Raw genomic sequence first — 19,620 nt, 5'->3', positions numbered from 1 at the left:
TGCCGTTAGTGTCCCTGCTGATTTTACCTGCAGGAAGTGCAGCCATCTCCAGCTCCTCCAAGACCGAGTTAGGGAACTGGAGCTGGAGTTGGATGAACTTCGGATCATTCGGGAGGCAGAGGGGGTCATAGATAGCAGCTTCAGGGAATTAGTTACACCAAAGATTGGAGATAGATGGGTAACTGTAAGAGGGACTGGGAAGAAGCATTCAGTGCAGGGATCCCCTGCGGTCGTTCCCCTGAGTAACAAGTATACCGCTTTGGATACTTGTGGTGGGGGGGGGGGGGGGGGGACTTAACAGGGGTAAGCCATGGGGTACGGGCCTCTGGCACGGAGTCTGTCCCTGTTGCTCAGAAGGGAAGGGGGGTGAGGAGCAGAGCATTAGTAATTAGGGACTCGATAGTCAGGGGCACAGATAGGAGATTTTGTGGGAGCAAGAGAGACTCACGTTTGGTATGTTGCCTCCCAAGTGCAAGGGTACGTGATGTCTCGGATCGTGTTTACCGGGTCCTTAGGGGGAGGGGGAGCAGCCCCAAGTCATGGTCCACATTGGCACTAACGACATAGGGAGGAAAGGGGACAAGGATGTCAGGCAGGCTTTCAGGGAGCTAGGATGGAAGCTCAGAACTAGAACAAACAGAGTTGTTATCTCTGGGTTGTTGCCCGTGACACGCGATAATGAGATGAGGAATAGGGAGAGAGAGCAATTAAACACGTGGCTACAGGGATGGTGCAGGCGGGAGGGATTCAGATTTCTGGGTAACTGGGGCTCTTTCTGGGGAAGGTGGGACCTCTACAGACAGGATGGTCTACATCTGAACCTGAGGGGCACAAATATCCTGGGGGGGAGATTTGTTAGTGCTCTTTGGGGGGGTTTAAACTAATGCAGCAGGGGCATGGGAACCTGGATTGTAGCTTTAGGGTACGAGAGATTGAGAGTATAGAGGTCAGGAGCACAGATTTGACTTTGCAGGAAGGGGCCAGTGTTCAGGTAGGTGGTTAGAAGTGTGTCTACTTCAATTCCAGGAGTATACGAAATAAGGTAGGGGAACTGGCAGCATGGGTTGGTACCTGGGACTTCGATGTTGTGGCCATTTCGGAGACATGGAGCAGGGACAGGAATGGTTGTTGCAGGTTCCAGGGTTTAGGTGTTTTAGTAAGCTCAGAGAAGGAGGCAAAAGAGGGGGAGGTGTGGCGCTGCTAGTCAAAAACAGTATTACGGTGGCGGAGAGGCAGCTAGGTGGGGACTCTTCTTCCGAGGTAGTATGGGCTGTGGTTAGAAACAGGAAAGGAGAGGTCACCCTGTTGGGAGTTTTCTATAGGCCTCCAAATAGTTCTAGGGATGTAGAGGAAAGGATGGCGAAGATGATTCTGGATAAGAGCGAAAGTAACAGGGTAGTTTTTATGGGAGACTTTAACTTTCCAAATATTGACTGGAAAAGATATAGTTTGAGTACATTAGATGGGTCGTTTTTTGTACAATGTGTGCAGGAGGGTTTCCTGACACACTATGTTGACAGGCCAACAAGAGGAGAGGCCACGTTGGATTTGGTTTTGGATAATGAACCAGGCCAGGTGTTAGATTTGGAGGTAGGTGAGCACTTTGGGGACAGTGACCACAATTCGGTGACGTTTACGTTAGTGATGGAAAGGGATAAGTATACCCCGCAGGGCAAGAGTTATAGCTGGGGGAAGGGCAATTATGATACCATTAGACATGACTTGGGGGGGGGGGGGATAGGTTGGAGAAGTAGGCTGCAAGCGTTGGGCACACTGGATATGTGGAGCTTGTTCAAGGAACAGCTACTGCGAGTTCTTGATAAGTACGTACCGGTCAGGCAGGGAGGAAGGCGTCGAGTGAGGGAACCGTGGTTTACCAAAGAAGTGGAATCTCTTGTTAAGAGGAAGAAGGAGGCCTATGTGAAGATGAGGTGTGAAGTTTCAGTTGGGGTGCTTGATAGTTACAAGGTAGAGAGGAAGGATCTAAAGAGAGAGCTAAGACGGGCAAGGAGGGGACATGAGAAGTATTTGGCAGGTAGGATCAAGGAAAACCCAAAAGCTTTCGATAGGTATGTGAGGAATAAAAGAATGACTAGGGTAAGAGTAGGGCCAGTCAAGGACAGGGATGGGAAGTTGTGTGTGGAGTCTGAAGAGATAGGCGAGATACTAAATGAATATTTTTCGTCAGTATTCACTCAGAAAAAAGTTAATGTTGTGGAGGAGAATGCTGAGACCCAGGCTATTAGAATAGATGGCATTGAATACGTAGGGAAGAGGTGTTGGCAATTCTGGACAGGCTGAAAATAGATAAGTCCCCGGGGCCTGATGGGATTTATCCTAGGATTCTCTGGGAAGCCAGGGAAGAGATTGCTGGGCCTTTGGCTTTGATTTTTATGTCATCATTGGCTACAGGAATAATGCCAGAGGACTGGAGGATAGCAAATGTGGTCCCTTTGTTCAAGAAGGGGGGGTAGAGACAACCCCGGCAACTATAGACCGGTGAGCCTCACGTCTGTAGTGGGTAAAGTCTTGGAGGGGATTATAAGAGACAAGATTTATAATCATCTAGATAGGAATAATATTATTAGGGATAGTCAGCATGGCTTTGTGAAGGGTAGGTCATGCCTCACAAACCTTATCGAGTTCTTTGAGAAGGTGACTGAACAGGTAGATGAGGGTAGAGCAGTTGATGTGGTGTATATGGATTTCAGTAAAGCGTTTGATAAGGTTCCCCACGGTAGGCTATTGCAGAAAATACGGATGCTGGGGATTGAGGGTGATTTAGAGATGTGGATCAGAAATTGGCTAGCTGAAAGAAGACAGAGGGTGGTGGTTGATGGGAAATGTTCAGAATGGAGTTCAGTTACAAGTGGCGTACCACAAGGATCTGTTCTGGGCCGTTGCTGTTTGTCATTTTTATCAATGGCCGAGAGGAGGGCGCAGAAGGGTGGGTGAGTAAATTTGCAGACGACACTAAAGTCGGTGGTGTTGTCGACAGTGCGGAAGGATGTAGCAGGTTACAGAGGGACATAGATAAGCTGCAGAGCTGGGCTGAGAGGTGGCAAATGGAGTTTAATGTAGAGAAGTGTGATGTGATTCTCTTTGGAAGGAATAACAGGAATGCGGAATATTTGGCTAATGGTAAAGTTCTTGGAAGTGTGGATGAGCAGAGGGATCTAGGTGTCCATGTACATAGATCCTTGAAAGTTGCCACCCAGGTTGATAGGGTTGTGAAGAAGGCCTATGGAGTGTTGGCCTTTATTGGTTGAGGGATTAAGTTCCGGAGTCAGGAGGTCATGTTGCAGCTGTACAAAACTCTGGTACGGCCGCATTTGGAGTATTGCGTACAGTTCTGGTCACCGCATTATAGGAAGGACGTGGAGGCTTTGGAGCGGGTGCAGAGGAGATTTACCAGGATGTTGCCTGGTATGGAGGGACAATCTTATGAGGAAAGGCTGATGGACTTGAGGTTGTTTTCGTCAGAGAGAAGAAGGTTAAGAGGAGACTTAATAGAGGCATACAAAATGAGCAGGGGGTTAGATAGGGTGGAAAGTGAGAGCCTTCGCCCGCGGATGGAAATGGCTGGCACGAGGGGACATAGCCTTAAACTGAGGGGTAATATATATAGGTCAGAGGTCGGTTCTTTACACAAAGAGTGGTGAGGCCGTGGAATGCCCTGCCTGCAACAGTAGTGAACTCGCCAACATTGAGGGCATTTAAAAGTTTATTGGATAAGCATATGGATGATAATCTCATAGTGTAGGTTAGATGGCTTTTGTTTTTTGACTTCCCATGTCGGTGCAACATCGTGGGCCGAAGGGCCTGTACTGCGCTGTATCGTTCTATGTTCTATGTTCACTGTTGCTGTTGATACAAAGTTTGGTGGCATCGCCGACAGACTAGATAATGGCATAAAATTGCAAGAAGATATTGACAGACTCGGTGAATAGGCAAATTTGTGGCAAATGAAATTCAAAGTAAACAAGTGTGAGGTTATACATTTTGGACCAAAAAAGAATAGAAAAGAGTACTTTCTAAATGGAAAGAGGTTCGGTCCAGTGGATGTCCAAGCTGCAAATCATTCCTCCAGATCCTTGCCCTTCATGGATTTAATGAAGGCCAAGGCAATCATTGGATTATTGAAAGACTTGACGGAGTTGTTGGCTACTATTTTTCGGGTTGCAGGATAAAGCCTGACGTAATTCACTCTCCACAGTCTTGAGCTGCATTTGAACTTCATCGAAGTCTCGAAACTTCGTTTGTGTTGCTGCCGAAAAGTCCTGAATCCTCACTCCCTCCTGGGGCCAGGTGCCATCTCACCGTACCCGTCTCCAGGACCTTCTTTCACGTTGTGGAAGCGAATGATTACAGGCCTGGGATGAAAACTATCCCTCAGCCTCAGAGACAGGACACGATGCACCCTTTCTAATTTGAAACGCCCAGGCTTCAAATCCAGTTGCGAAAACGTGGCAGTCGGTCCTTAAAGAACCTCACAAGAGCCTTACCCTCCACACTAAATGGACAGAAAATAACAATTTATGGGTAGCATAGTGGTTAGCACAGTTGCTTCACAGTACCAGGGTCCCGGGTTTGATTCCCAGCTGGGGTCACTGTCTGTGCGGAGTCTGCACGTTCTCCCCGTGTGTGCGTGGGTTTCCTCCGGGTGCTCCGGTTTCCTCCCACAGTCCAAAGATGTGCAGGTTAGGTGGATTGGCCACGATAAATTGCCCTTAGTGTCCAAATAAAAGGTTAGGTGGGGTTACTGGGTTCCGGGGATGGGGTGGAGGTATGGGCTTGGTTGGGGTGCTGCTTCCAAGGCACAGACTCGATGGGCCGAGTGGCCTCCTTCTGCACTGTAAATTCTATGATGACCATCTGACAGACCAATGACTCGGATGTTCTTTCTGTGACCCTCAGTTCTCCAAATCCTCCGGGACCTCCGCCAGCCACTCGGCTGGCTTTCAAAGGATTGAATTCTTGTCTCCGTCGAGGAGGCATCTTGCTGAATGGTCAGGATTCTCTCCTCCGGATCATCGAGCCTCTCATGGCGTTTTGCAGCTGGTGCTCACAGATATTGAGTCAGCACACTCAGCCTCTGGTCAGTAACACTGATAATGTCGGCAGTCATCATTTTCACCGCCTCCCAGAGCCCCAGAGTGCGCGGGGTCGAGACACCTCCTGAGGGTCAGGCCGCCATGTTGAAAAGGCGGCTCCATTTCCACTGAATCCACCTACGCTGTTTTATCGACGCATTTCTTGACACTTTTTGGCATAATCCTACCAAACTGAACCCTGGTGTCTTCCAGGGACACGAACACAATATTAATTCAAGGATTAGGTAGATGGGTGCCGGGCAATCAGGTAAGTGACAGATTGTAGGTGAGTGGTGCCAGAACATGCGGAAAAACAGCTACTCCAGCTCCCATATCACAAAAGCGACATCCCCCCCCCCCCCCCCCCCCCCCGCCCCCCCCCCCCCCCCCCCCCCCCCCACAGACCTCTGATTGATGAGGGTTATGTGGAACTGGCAGGTAAATGGAGAGAAAGCTGAGATGCGGAGGGATTTCTTTACTCGAGGATGTGGTGAAGCTTTGGAATTCTGTACCCCAGAGGATTTACAGTGCAGAAGGGGGCCATTCGGCCCATTGACTCTGCACCACCCTTGGAAAGAGCACCCTACTTAAGCCCACACCTCCACCTATCCCCGTAACCCAATAACCCCATCTAACCTTTTTGGACACTAAGGGCAATTTATCATGGCCAATCCACCTGACCTGCACATCTTTGGACCATGGGAGCAAACCGGAGCACCCGGAGGAAACCCATGCAGACACAGAGAGAACATGCAGACTCCGCACAGACAGTGACCCAAGCCGGGAATCGAACCTGCGACCCTGGAGCTGTGAAGCTACAGTGCTAACCACTGTGATATGGGGGATAGTGTGGGAAAACAGTGCTGAAGTTGGTCAGCCAATGATCCCATTGAATGGTTCAGGCTCGATGGGCCAAATGGCCGATTGCAGCTCATATTTGTTGTGATCTCCTGGATAGGAAGTTGTGATCTCCTGGATAGGAAGCTGTGAGCTGAGCTTGGATCTGTCAATCAGCCTGAATTTGCACAATCAGGAGAATTAGGAGGGTCAATATTGGATACAGCAGAGTGAGGATGGAGGGAGAGTGTATAGGATGGAGATTTACAGCTTTCGGGGAATAAGAGAGAGGAAAAAATGTTCCATAGAAACGAGAATTGTTGTTCTACGTTTCTGTCCTGTACTGACAGTGATGAATTTTGTAAATTGTTTTTACAGGATATTCCAGGAGGAGGAATTACAGACAGAAATCTCAAACATTACGTCTCGATCCGACAGTCACTCGATTCCCTGGAACCTGAATATCATCGGCCTTTGAATCTAGAAGGAGAAATGTTTGCCCGAACTGTCAACTAAAGATTTCAAACATCAGTGTCACTGGAAAAGCACCGAGACCCACACAACACACACCCGAGTGAGAGAGTTCATAGACTCCCAGAATTTACAGCGCAGAAGGAGACCGTTTGGCCCATCAAGTCTGCACCATCCCTTGGAAAGATCACCCTGCCTAAGCCCACACCTCCATCCTATCACCGTAACCCAATAACCCCATCCAACCTTTTTCAACACAAAGGGCAATTTAGCATGGCCAATCCACCTAACCCGCACATCTTTGGACTGTGGGAGGAAACCGGAGCACCCGGAGCAAACCCATGCAGACACGGGGAGAACGTGCAGACTCCACACAGACAGTTCCAGTGAACTGTCTGAGGAAACCAGTTACACAGCCTGAATAAACATAACATTCACAGCAGGGAGAGACCATACACGTGTTGTGTCTGTGGAAGAGGCTTCAATTGATCATCCAACCTGGAGAGACACGAGGCAACCCAAATCATGGGGAATCCGTGGAAATGTGGGGACTGTGGGAAGGGATTCCAAGTCCCATCTCAGCTGGAGATTCATCGACGCAGTCACACTGGGGAGAGGCCATTCACCTGCTCTCAGTGTCGGAAGGGATTCATTGATTCATCCACCCTGCGAAAACATAGGCGAGTTCACACTGGGGAGAGGCCGTTCACCTGCTCTCAGTGTGGGAAGGGATTCAGTCAATTATCTAACCTTCAGGCACACCAGCGAGTTCACACTGGGGAGAGGCCATTCACCTGTTCTCAGTGTGGGCAAAGATTCACTCACTTATCCCACCTGCGCACTCACCAGCGAGTTCACATTGGAGAGAGGCCATTCATCTGCTCTCAGTGTGGGAAAGGATTTACTGAGTTATCCGCCCTGCAGAGACACCAACGAATTCACACTGGGGAGAGGCCATTCACCTGCTCCCAGTGTGGGAAGGGATTCATTGATTCATCCACCCTGCGGATCCATCAGCGAATTCACACTGGGGACAGGCCATTCACTTGTCCCCAGTGTGGGAAGGGATTCCGTGATTCATCCACCCTGCAGAAACATCAGCAATTTCACACTGGGGAGAGGCCATTCACCTGCTCTCAGTGTGGGAAGGGATTCACTCAGTCATCCGGCTTGCAGTCACACCAGCGAATTCACACTGGGGAGAGGCCATTCACCTGCTCTCAGTGTGGGAAGGGATTCACTCAGTTATCCACCCTGCAGAAACACCAGAGAGTTCACACTGGGGAGAGACCGTTCACCTGCTCTCAGTGTGGGAAGGGATTTACTCAGTTATCCAACCTGCATTCACACCAGCGAGTTCACACTGGGGAGAGGCCATTCACCTGCTCTCAGTGTGGGAAGGGACTCACTCGGTTATCTCACTTGCGGACACACCAGCGAGTTCACGCTGGGGAGAGGCCCTTCACTTCTCAATGTGCGATGGGATTGCATACTTCATCGCACCAGCTGTGACGCCAACAATCTCACAATTGAGTACAGTGGTTGGATTCTGCTGTTACTGTTTCTGCTCTACACCCAGGACTGCATTTTGTTCATTCTGACAGGTAGTCAATGGGGATAGTCGGAGGGTTTCTTTCTGCTGGACTGACCTGTCTCACCACTTTGCCTCCAGTGGTCTGATGCTCTTTGAGCCTTGTTTCTAATACCTGGCTCCAAATTGCACAAGAATCACAGAGTGAAAGGATGTTGGGAAGTGTGAAGATATTTAGTTGCTATTTCTGTTTGGAACCCCCAAAGCATGCCACGTTGCCATGGAGATGGGCCCTGGTGGTTACATGATTCTTTTTAATTTATCTGGGCGTTCCTCACAGAAGAAAACTATCAGGGTGTGAGGGGTATGTTGTCGGAGGTGGTCTGGGAAACTGATTGGTACAGGGAATACCTAATATTTAAGGAATTATTACATATTTATCAGGGGTCAGTTTGCTCAGTTGGTTGGACGACTCTTTGTGATGCAGAACAAGGCCAACAGTGAGGATTCAACTCCTGTACAGGCTGAGTTTATTCATGAAGGCCCCGCCTTCTCAACCAGGCCCCTCGCCTGAGGTGTGCTGACCCTCAGGTTAAATCACCACCAGTCAGCTCTCTCTCTGTCAAAGGTCCTATGGTCCTCTGGGATTTTTGTGACTTTTAATTTGCATATATACAACAAATATAGATTCTTTTGAGGAACAAAAATCCAACCGGAAAAGTGATGTAACCGTGGCGAACAAGAAAAGTTAAAGATCCCATGAGCTCCATTAGAATTCAGCAAAGGGGGAGCAAGAAACTGATGAGAGCAAACTGGTGAGAAACTTAAAAAACGACTGGAAAAGCTTCTACAGGAATGTGAAAAGGAAAAGATTCGCAAAGACCAATGTGGGTCCATTCCAGGCAGAGACAGAAGAGTTTAGAATTGGGAGTAAGGAAATGGCAGAGAAACTAAACGACGTGTGTCTGTCTTCACAGAGGAAGATACAGAAATTGTCCCCAAAACACCAGAGAACCAAGGGACTGGCAGAGATTAGAATTGGTGAAAAAGTAGTACTGGAGAAATTAATGGGACTGAAAGTGAATAAATCCCCAAAAGCTGATGATCTACATCCCAGAGTGTTGAACGAGGTGGCTGTAGAGATCTCTATTCCTCATTCTAAACTCTCCTGACTCTATCTGGAATGGACAAACCTTTGTCTGAGCCAAACATTTCCTTATTACGTAGCCACAGAAACTTTTACAGTCCATTTTTATGTATTTTGCGAGTTCACATTCTATTCTATTCTCCCTTTGTTTCTCAGTGTCTTGGTCGAAGAACGGAAGTAAATCCTCGGGAATGAATCATCACTTTGGACAGGTTCTGAGATAATTAAGTTTCGACTTCTAGGACAGAGTTACTAAAATCGTGGAGTGTGATTTTAGATTGTGCAAAAGGGCAAAGTTCTAGTTTATAGTTTACTGTGTAGGTTTCCGAGTTAAAGTAGCTTCTAGTTTGTTTGTTGCATTAAAAGTCAGGAAACTTGAAGTCCCGTCATGTGATCCTTTAATTTGTGGACTGGGAATTTGATTGTTTCCAAGAAGTTGCTGACCTTTATGGGGGTCCTAATCCACAAGTTTTGTCTTCCTATTTGACCCTCGGGCACCTTTCTGTCTCTATTGCTCGTGTCAATGACAGCCAGTTGATGGAGCTGAGGGCTGAATTTAGCTGAGAATAACGGGGCTTGTTCCCCAGTTGGGAAACTGCCATGGGCGTCGCTAATAGAGACAGGAAGGTGCTGGGGGACTGACTGGGAACTGCACCTCCAACCAATCAGGGGTGAGGGTGACCGGGGCTGATGGTGATGTGACCCCCAGGGTTCAGTGCCCCTGTGTCGAAAGCAGGGAGTCATGGGAACAGGGTACAGAGGAGCCGAAGGGAAACCATTTGGGACAAGAACATTGTGAACATCCTGTTACTCTGGTTGTCTTTGATCCTCAAGTAATTTTCTGTTAGTTTTTTTAACCATGTTCTGTTTCGTCAATAAACTTTTAACAGGAAAATATTTGAATTTGTTGGACTTTTCCTGATTAAATTTGTTCACTTTCGGGAAAGTGGGTGAGAGGGTTTGACAGGCTCTTTAACAGAAAGTGAGTCCCTCTAAGGTAATTGGCAAAGGAGCCAGAGGGGTAGAGGAGATTTGATTTTTCTTTTGACAGTGTTTGAAAATGGGTTTAAGGAATCAATCGTTACTGACTAATTTATCAAGGTTCTCTGAGGAAGTAACAAGGGATGTCAATAAAGGGGAACCTGTAGATGTGCTTTATCTGGATTTCCAGAAGGTATTTCCCAAGGTGCCACATCAAAGGTTATTGCACAAAATAAGAGCTCATGGTGTGGAGGCAACATATCAGCATGGATAGAGGATTGGTTAACTGACAGGAAGCAGCCAGTAGGTATAAATGGGTCATTTCTGGGTTGATAAAATGTGACAAGTGGAATGTCACCAGGATCATTGCTGGGCTCTCAACCATTTACAATCTGTATGAATGTGTTGGATGATGGGATTGAATGTCTGGCGGCTAAATTTTCTGAAGCCTCGACGACAGGTAGGAAAGTAATTTGTGAAGTGGATTTAAGGAGTCTGCAAAGGACTACATAGGTTAAGTGAGTGGACAAAAACCTGACAGATGGAGCATAATTTGGGAAATGTGAATTGTCCACTTTGTCAGGAAGTATTAAGTAAAACAATATTATTTAAATGGAGAGAGATTGCAGAACTCTGAGGTACAGAGGGATCGGTGTGCCCGATCCCAAGTTAGTCTGCAGGTACAGCAAGTGATTAGGAAGGTCCATGGAATATTATTGTTTATTGCAAAGGAAATCTAATATAAATGTAGGGATATTTTGCTGCAGTTGTATAGAGTCAGAGAGGTTTACAGCATGAAAACAGGCCCTTCGGCCCAACTTGTCCATACCGCCCAGTTTTTACCACTGAGCTAGTCCCAATTGCCCATATTTGGCCCGTAACCCTCTATACCCAGCTTTCCCATAGAACTGTCTAAATGCTTTTTAAAAGACAAAATTATACCCGTCTCTGATACTGCCACTGGCAACTTGTTCCAGATACACGCCACCCTCTGTGTGAAAGAATTGCCCCTTTGAGCCCTTTTGTATCTCCCCTCTTACCGTAAACGTACAGACTTATATAAGATCACTTCTAAGCGTCCTGCACTCCAGGGAAAAAGTCCCAGCTTCTCCTTATAAATCAAACCATCAAGTCCCGGTAGCATCCGAATAAATATTTTCTGCACTATTTCTAGTTTAATAATATCCTCTCGAAAATAGGTTGACCAGAACTGTACACAGTACTCCAAGTGTGGCCTTACTAATGTCTTGTACAACTTCAGCAAGATGGCCCAACTCCTGTATCCAATGTTCCAGCAAAGATCAGTGGGAGACGAGAGGACTGGGAAATCTTTAGGGGGCAACAGAAAGCTACTAAAAAAGCTATAAAGAAGAGTAAGATAGATTATGAGAGTAAACTTGCTCAGAATATAAAAACAGATAGTAAAAGTTTCTACAAATATATAAAACAAAAAAGAGTGGCTGAGGTAAATATTGGTCCTTTAGAGGATGAGAAAGGAGATTTAATAATGGGAGATGAGGAAATGGCTGAGGAACTGAACAGGTTTTTTGGGTCGGTCTTCACAGTGGAAGACACAAATAACATGCCGGTGACTGATGGAAATAAGGCTATGACTGGTGAGGACCTTGAGAGGATTGTTATCACCAAGGAGGTAGTGATGGGCAAGCTAATGGGGCTAAAGGTAGACAAGTCTCCTGGACCTGATGGAATGCATCCCAGAGTGCTAAAAGAGATGGCTAGGGAAATTGCAAATGCACTCGTGATGATTTACCAAAATTCACTAGACTCTGGGATGGTCCCGGCGGATTGGAAATGAGCAAATGTGACACCACTGTTTAAAAAAGGAGGTAGGCTGGAGATGGCGTCCTGTAAGGGAATGAGCCTAAAAGCGCTGGCGACGGCGCCGCTACCGTTCTCCCCGAAAAGGTACACCACAAACCCAGTGGTGGTGGCGACCTTGAAGATCTGGGGGCAGTGGAGACGACATCGGGGAGTGACGGGTGCCTCGGTGTGGTCCCCGATAAGGAATAACCATAGGTTCGTCCCGGGGAGGATAGATGGGGGATTTCGATGTTGGCAGCAAGCAGGAATTAGGAAGCTGAAGGACCTGTTTGTGGACGGGACATTTGCGAGTTTGGGAGCATTGGAAGAAAAATATAACTTGCCACCAGGGAATGCTTTCCGATACATGCAAGTGAGGGCATTTGCGAGGCAACAAATAAGGGGATTTCCACGGCTCGCGACGCAAAGGGTCCAGGATAGAGTGATTTCGGGGGCATGGGTTGGAGAAGGTAAAGTGTATGAAATATACAGGGAGATGAGAGACGAGGGGGAGGCGATGGTAGAGGAGCTGAAGGGAAAATGGGAAGAGGAGCTAGAGGAAGAGATTGAGGAGGGGCTGTGGGCAGATGCCTTAAGTAGGGTAAATTCCTCGTCCTCGTGTGCCAAGCTTAGCCTGATTCAATTTAAGGTTCTACACAGAGCGCATATGACGGGAGCAAGACTGAGCAGGTTTTTTGGGGTGGAGGACAGGTGTGGGAGGTGCTCGGGAAGCTCGGCGAACCACACTCACATGTTCTGGTCATGTCCGGCACTGCATGAGTTCTGGGAAGGTGTGGCAAGAGTGAGTTCAAAGGTGGTGGGGGTCCGGGTAAAACCAAGCTGGGGGTTGGCTATATTTGGGGTTGCAGAAGAACCGGGAGTGCAGGAGGCGAAAGAGGCCGACGTCTTGGCCTTTGCGCCCCTAGTAGCTCGGCGAAGGAGTCTACTTATGTGGAAAGAAGCGAAGCCCCTGGGCGTGGAGGCCTGGATAAACGACAGGGCAGGGTTCATAAGACTGGAACGAATAAAATATGCGTTAAGAGGATCGGCTCAGGGGTTCACCAGGCGGTGGCAATTTTGTTTATTTTTTTTCCATCTGTTGTTAGTTTAATATATTATTTAAATAACGTTTAATGTATATTCCTTTATTAAGTTGTAAAAACGGAAAATCTTTGTTTGAAAAACTTCAATAAAATATATATATTTTTTTTAAAAAGGAGGTAGGCAGAAAGCGGGTAATTATAGACCAGTGAGCTTAACTTCGGTAGTAGGGAAGATGCTGGAATCTATCATCAAGGAAGAAATAGCGAGGCACCCGGATGGAAATTGTCCCATTGGGCAGATTCAGCATGGGTTCATAAAGGGCAGGTCGTGCCTAACTAATTTAGTGGAATTTTTTGAGGGTATTAACAGTGCAGTAGATAATGGGGAGCCAATGGATGTGGTATATATGGATTCCCAGAAAGCCTTTGACAAGGTGCCACACAAAAGGTTACTGCATAAGATAAAGATGCATGGCATTAAGGGGAAAGTAGTAGCATGGATAGAGGATTGGTTAATCAATAGAAACCAAAGAGTGGGGATTAATGGGTGTTTCTCTGGTTGGCAATCAGTAGCTAGTGGTGTCCGTCAGGGATCAGTGTTGGGCCCACAACTGTTCAAATTTTACATAGATGATTTGGAGTTGGGGACCAAGGGCAATGTGTCCCAAGTTTGCAGACGACACTAAGAGAAGTGGTAAAGCAAAAAGTGCAGAGGATACTGGAAGTCTGCAGAGGGATTTGGATAGGCTAAGTGAATGGGCTAGGGTCTGGCAGATGGAATACAATGTTGACAAATGTGAGATTATCCATTTTGGTAGGAATAACAGCAAAAGGGATTATTATTTAAATGATAAAATATTAAAACATGCTGCTGTGCAGCGAGACCTGGGTGTGCTAGTGCATGAGTCGCAAAAAGTTGGTTTACAGTTGCAACAGGTGATTAAGAAGGCAAATGGAATTTTGTCCTTCATTGCTAGAGGGATGGAGTTTAAGACTAGGGAGGTTATGCTGCAATTGTATAAGGTGTGAGTGAGGCCACACCTGGAGTATTGTGTTCAGTTTTGGTCTCCTTACTTGAGAAAGGACGTACTGGCACTGGAGGGTGTGCAGAGGAAATTCACTAGGTTAATCCCAGAGCTGAAGGGGTTGGATTACGAGGAGAGGTTGAGTAGACTGGGACTGTACTCGTTGGAATTTAGAAGGATGAGGGGGGATCTTATAGAAACATATAAGATTATGAAGGGAATAGATAGGATAGATGCAGGCAGGTTGTTTCCACTGGCGGGTGAAAGCAGAACTAGGGGGCATAGCCTCAAAATAAGGGGAAGTAGATTTAGGACTGAGTTTCGGAGGAACTTCTTCACCCAAAGGGTTGTGAATGGGCTAGGGTCTGTGAATCTATGGAATTCCTTGCCCAGTGAAGCAGTAGAGGCTCCTTCATTAAATGTTTTTACGATAAAGATAGATAGTTTTTTGAAGAATAAAGGGATTATGGGTTATGGTGTTCGGGCCGGAAAGGAGCTGAGTCCACAAAAGATCAGCCATGATCTCATTGAATGGTGGAGCAGGCTCGAGGGGCCAGATGGCCTACTCCTGCTCCGAGTTCTTATGTTCTTATGTTCAATGAAACCAAATATGCCGAATGCCATCTTCACCACCCTGTCCACCCGTGACTCCACTTTCAAGGAGCTATGAACCTGTACTTGGAGATCTCTTTGTTCTATAACTCTCCCCAACTCCCGACCATTAACTGAGTCGGTCCTGCCCCGATTCGATCAACCAAAATGTATCACCTGACATTTATCTAAATTAAACTCCATCTGCCATTCATTGGCCCACTGGCACAAATGATCAAGATCCCGTTGCAATCCTAGATAACCTTCTTCACTGTCCACTATGCCACAAATCTTGGTGTCATCTGCAAACTTACTAACCATGCCTCCTACATTCTCATCCAAATCATTAATATAAACAACAAATAACAGTGGACCCAGCACCGATCACTGAGGCACACCGCTGGTCCCAGGCTTCCAGTTTGAAAAAAACCCTCTACAACCACCCTGTGTCTTCTGTCGCCAAGCCAATTTTGTATCCAATTGGCAACCTCACCCTGGATTCCGTGAGATTTAACCTTGTGCAAAAAACTACCATGCTGTACCTTGTCAAAGGCCTTGCTAAAGTTGACAACGTCAACTGCACTGCCCTAATCTACCATCAAAAAATTCAATCAAATTCGTGAGACATGGGGCAGGATTCTCCGAGCCCCGGGCCGGAGAATCGCCGCAACTGCGCCATGCCACCCCGAGGAGCGGAGAATCGGTGCTATTTGCGCCGGCGCGTTTGGCGCGCAGCTGGTCGCGGGCCGCTGTCCACACCTGGGCCACCGATTCTGCGGCCCGGATAGGCCGAGCGGCAACGACAGAGTCCCACCGGCGCTGTCCACACCTGCTCACAGCCAGCGGGAACTCTGGTCGCAGGGTTGGGAGGGGGGGTGCTCTGTTCACGGGGAGGGCCTCTGATGGGGTCTGGCCCGCAATCGGGGCCCACCGATCAGCGGGCTGGCCTCTCCCTCCCCGGGCCTACTTTGTTGCGCACCGGCCCCTGAACCCCTGCACCATGTTATGTAGTGGGCCGGCGCGTTCAGTAAGGCCACTGCACAAGTGCGGGTTGGCGTGGTGCCACTGCGCATGCGCGGGTTGGCGTGGTGCCCAGTTGGCGCCGGGAAGGGAGGCTGGAGCGGCATGAACCACTCCAGCGCCATGCTGGCCCCCTGTGGGGGCCAGAATCGGTAGTCTCTGCGGCCAGTTCACGCCATTGTGAAACACGACGGCTTTTCCGACGGCGTGAACACTCTGCCACCATATGGGAGAATCCCGCCCATGATTTTCCACTCACAAAGCCATGCTGACTGTCCCTAATCAGTCCTTGCCTCTCTAAATGCCTGTAGATCCTGTCTCTCAGAATACCTTCTGACAACGTATCCACCACAGACGCAAGGCTCACAGGTCTGTAGTTCCCAGGCTTTTCCCTCTGGCCTTTCTTAAAAAAAGACACAAGAATTGCTACCCTCCAATCTTCAAGCACCTCACCTGTGGCTGTCGATGATTCAAATATCTCTGCCAGGGGACCCACAATTTCCCCCCTCGCCTCCCACAATGTCCCAGAATACATTTTTTCAGGTCCCGGGAATTTATCTAACTGGATGTGCTTTAAGCTTTATCTAATCCCATTCCCCCTCCCCCCCCCCCCCCCCCCCCCGCCCCCCCCCCCCTCCACTTTGTGGGTAATCTGCAATCCCAAAACCAAATTTTAACAGTCCCAGCTCCCCATACCTTCCATTCTGTCTCTCCTAGCCTTGGCATCCAGGGATGGTTTTGCGAACCTGCCTGTGTATCTGCCCTGGCAGTGTTTGATGATAGAGTGTAACTGGAGCTTTACTCGGTATCTAACCCCGTGTTGTACCTGTCCTGGGAGTGTTTGATGGGGACAGTGCAGAGGAGGATATACGTTGTATCTAATCTTATGCAAGACCTATCGTGGGAGTGTTTGATGGGGACAGCATCGAGGGAGATTTACTCTGTATCTAACACCATTTTTTATTAGCCTTGGGAGTCTTTCATGGGGCAATGTAGAGGGAGCTGTGCTGTAACTGATTGGAGAATGGTTTAAGCTGGCACTTGGTACTCAGATTTTCCAGTACAGATACCCTTCACTTTAAAAATAACATTTCATTCAGAGATCAGAGAAGCCATCACCAGTTCCTCCACTGCACGCCCCCCCCCCCCCGCCCCCCCGCCCCCCAGGCCCAGAGGGACAGTGAGAGTCCTGAACATTGTTGTATAGTCTGCTTGATATTTCATATAAGCCTTTTTCAGTTCCATAGAATCCCTTCAGTGCAGAAGGAGGCCATTCGGCCCATCGAGTCTGCACCGGCCCTCCAATACGGCACCCCACTCAGGGCCACTCCTCCACCCTATCCCCGTAACCCCACCTAACCTTTGGACACTCAGGGGAAATCTTTTAGAGTGGCCAATCCACCTAACCTGTGCATCGTTGGACTGTGGGAGGAAACCGGAGCACCCGGAAGGAACCCACTTGGACATGCGGAGGAAGTGCAAACTCTACACAGTCACCCAAGGGCGGAATCGAACCCCCCTCCCTCTGATCTCCAGTCAGCCTTTGTTCGAATGAAAAGAGCCCCAGTTTCTCTTATCTCTCCTGGTAACTAAAGCCTCTCTTCCCTGGGATCATCTCAGTGAATCTCTTCTGCACCCTCTCCATGGCCTTGACATCCTTCCTGGTGTAAGATCCCCAAAACCTGATCTAATATTCTAACTGCAGAATAACCAATGATTTGTACAGGTTTACATGACCTCTGTCCTTTTGTGCTCCACACCCAGAATTATAAAACCTTGGATCACTTTTTCAACTTGTCCTCCCACATTTAAATGTTTGTGTATCTGAACTTCTTTTAGGGTTTGGGAGATACTAACATAACATGGCTGAAATAATGTGTGTTATGGGAGAAAGAAGTTTAGTCTGAGTTAGAAACTGAAGCAGGCGCTTCACTGTTCCCGTAACACCCTCCCCGAACAGGCGCCGGAATGTGGTGACTAGGGGCTTTTCACAGTAACTTCATTTGAAGCCTACTTGTGACAATAAGCGATTTTCATTTTTTTTCATTGCATTTTCACTGCAGACAGGTCGCCATGGAAACGCTGATCAGACATTCCTTCACTGCAGACAGGTCGCCGTGGAAACGCTGATAAGACATTCCTTCACTGCAGACAGATCGCCATGGAAACGCTGATAAGACATGCCTTTCCACAGAATCGACTCATTGGAAACACAAATCGGATCGGGGAGAATTAAATTCTAATGTGTGACGTTTATAGCTACAGTAATGGAATTATCAGAAATAATCGAATTAACAGGCAGGGTAGTTTCGGGAAAATGAGGAAATTACTGAAGAAACGTAACTGCTGGGAATCAAGAATGTGTCCTTGTAAATCACAGATTAGAGAAATTCCTGCTGTCTTTTCCTCACTTGCTGTATGAACTGTGTTCCGTACTGGGCCCCAAACCTCAGGCAAGATATAATGCACTTGGTAACTGTCCAGTACAGATTGACCATGATGAAGTGAGGCTGGTGACCTGAGTGAGTCCCTTCCCACACACGGAGAACATTAACGGTCACTCCTCAGTGTGAACAGGTCGGTGAATCTCCAGGTCTGATTAAATCTATTCCACAATCCCCAGATTTCCAAGGTTTTTTCCAGCGTGACTATATCGTTCGAAAGGTCAGACCATCGGCTAAAACGTCATCCACATTCCAAACACGTGAACTGTTTCTCCCACATTGAACAGGGTCTTTGAACAAAGAACAATACAGCACAGGAACAGGCCCTTCGCCCTCCAAGCCTGAACCGGTCATGATACCAACCTTTCCCAAAACCCTTAGATCTTCTTTGTGCCGTATCCCTCTATACCCATCCTATCCATGTGTTTGTCAAGTTGCCTTTTGAACGCTGTTAATGTATCTACTTCCACAACCTCCCCTGGCAATGCGTTCCGGGCACTCACCACCCTCTGCAAAACAAAAAAGACCTGGCTCGCACATCTCTAAACTTTGCCCCATGGACCTTAAACCTATGCCCCCTGGTGACTGGCCCCTCCACACTGGGAAAGAGTGCCTGCCCATGCACTCTATCCATGCCCCTCACAATCTTGTCGACCTCTATCAGGTCACCCCTCAACATCTGTCTTTCTAATAAAAACAGTCCGAGTCTCTTCAGCCTCTCCACATAGCTAACACCCTCCAGACTAGGCAATATCCTGATAAACTTCCTCTGCACCCTCTACAAAGCCTCCACGTCCTTCTGGTACTGTGGCGACCAGAATTGTGGACAATATTCCAAGTGTCACCTGAACAAGGTTCGATACAACTGTAGTATGACTTGCCAGTTTTTATACTTGATGCCCCGTCCAATGAAGGCAAGCATTCCGTATGCTTTCTTGAGTACCTTGTCCATTTGTGCTGCGAACTTCCAACATCTGTGCACATGCACACACAGATCTCTCTGACTTTCTATATTCCCAGGAGTTTTGCCATTTACGGTATATTTCCCCTCATAATATAATATTCTCCTTAACCAGTAATGCTACTCCCCCACCCCTTTTACATTCCTCTCTATCTCTCCTGAAGCATCTATATCCTCCAACGTTATGGGGCTGGTTTAGCACACTGGGCTAAATCGCTGGCTTTGAAAGCAGACCAAGGCAGGCCAGCAGCACGGTTCAATTCCCGTATTAGCCTCCCCGAACAGGCGCCGGAATGTGGCGACTAGGGGCTTTTCACAGTAACTTCATTGAAGTCTACTTGTGACAATAAGCGATTATTCGGGGCTGGTTCAGCACACTGGGCTAAATCGCTGGCTTTTAAAGCAGACCAAGGCAAGCCAGCAGCACGGTTCAATTCCCGTACCAGCCTCCCTGAACAGGCGGCGGAATGTGGCGACTAGGGGCTTTTCACAGTAACTTCATTAGAAGCCTACTTGTGACAATAAGCGATTTTCATTTTTCATTTCAGTTACCAATCCTGCCCTTCCTTTAAACATGTTTCTGTGATAGCCACAACATCGTAATTCCAAGTACTTAAGTGCTCTAAGTTCATCTGCCTTCCCGCTACACTTCTGG

The 19,620-nt window shown here is 47.8% G+C and overlaps 2 protein-coding genes across 7 annotated transcripts in view; one reads left to right on the top strand and one right to left on the bottom strand.

The window, feature by feature from the left end:
• Positions 1-9,974, top strand: part of LOC140418938 (uncharacterized) — a 31,033-nt gene extending 21,059 nt beyond the window's left edge. For all 6 annotated transcript variants that reach the window (XM_072502616.1, XM_072502614.1, XM_072502612.1 and 3 more), the window contains one exon: positions 6,309-9,974. In XM_072502616.1, coding sequence (XP_072358717.1) covers positions 6,927-7,913 — 987 coding nt within the window. In that variant the 5' untranslated portion in view covers positions 6,309-6,926 and the 3' untranslated portion in view covers positions 7,914-9,974. The remainder of the gene's footprint in view (positions 1-6,308) is intronic.
• The window catches only part of LOC140421495 (uncharacterized), a 395,230-nt gene that overhangs the window by 150,924 nt on the left and 224,686 nt on the right, over positions 1-19,620 (bottom strand). The gene's annotated exons all lie outside the window — the stretch shown is intronic.

The sequence above is a fragment of the Scyliorhinus torazame genome, chromosome 5 (assembly GCF_047496885.1).
Source record: "Scyliorhinus torazame isolate Kashiwa2021f chromosome 5, sScyTor2.1, whole genome shotgun sequence".
Lineage (NCBI taxonomy): Eukaryota > Metazoa > Chordata > Chondrichthyes > Carcharhiniformes > Scyliorhinidae > Scyliorhinus > Scyliorhinus torazame.
The sequence above is the reverse complement of the archived record's forward strand: the minus strand, read 5'-3'. Positions and strand labels throughout refer to the sequence as shown.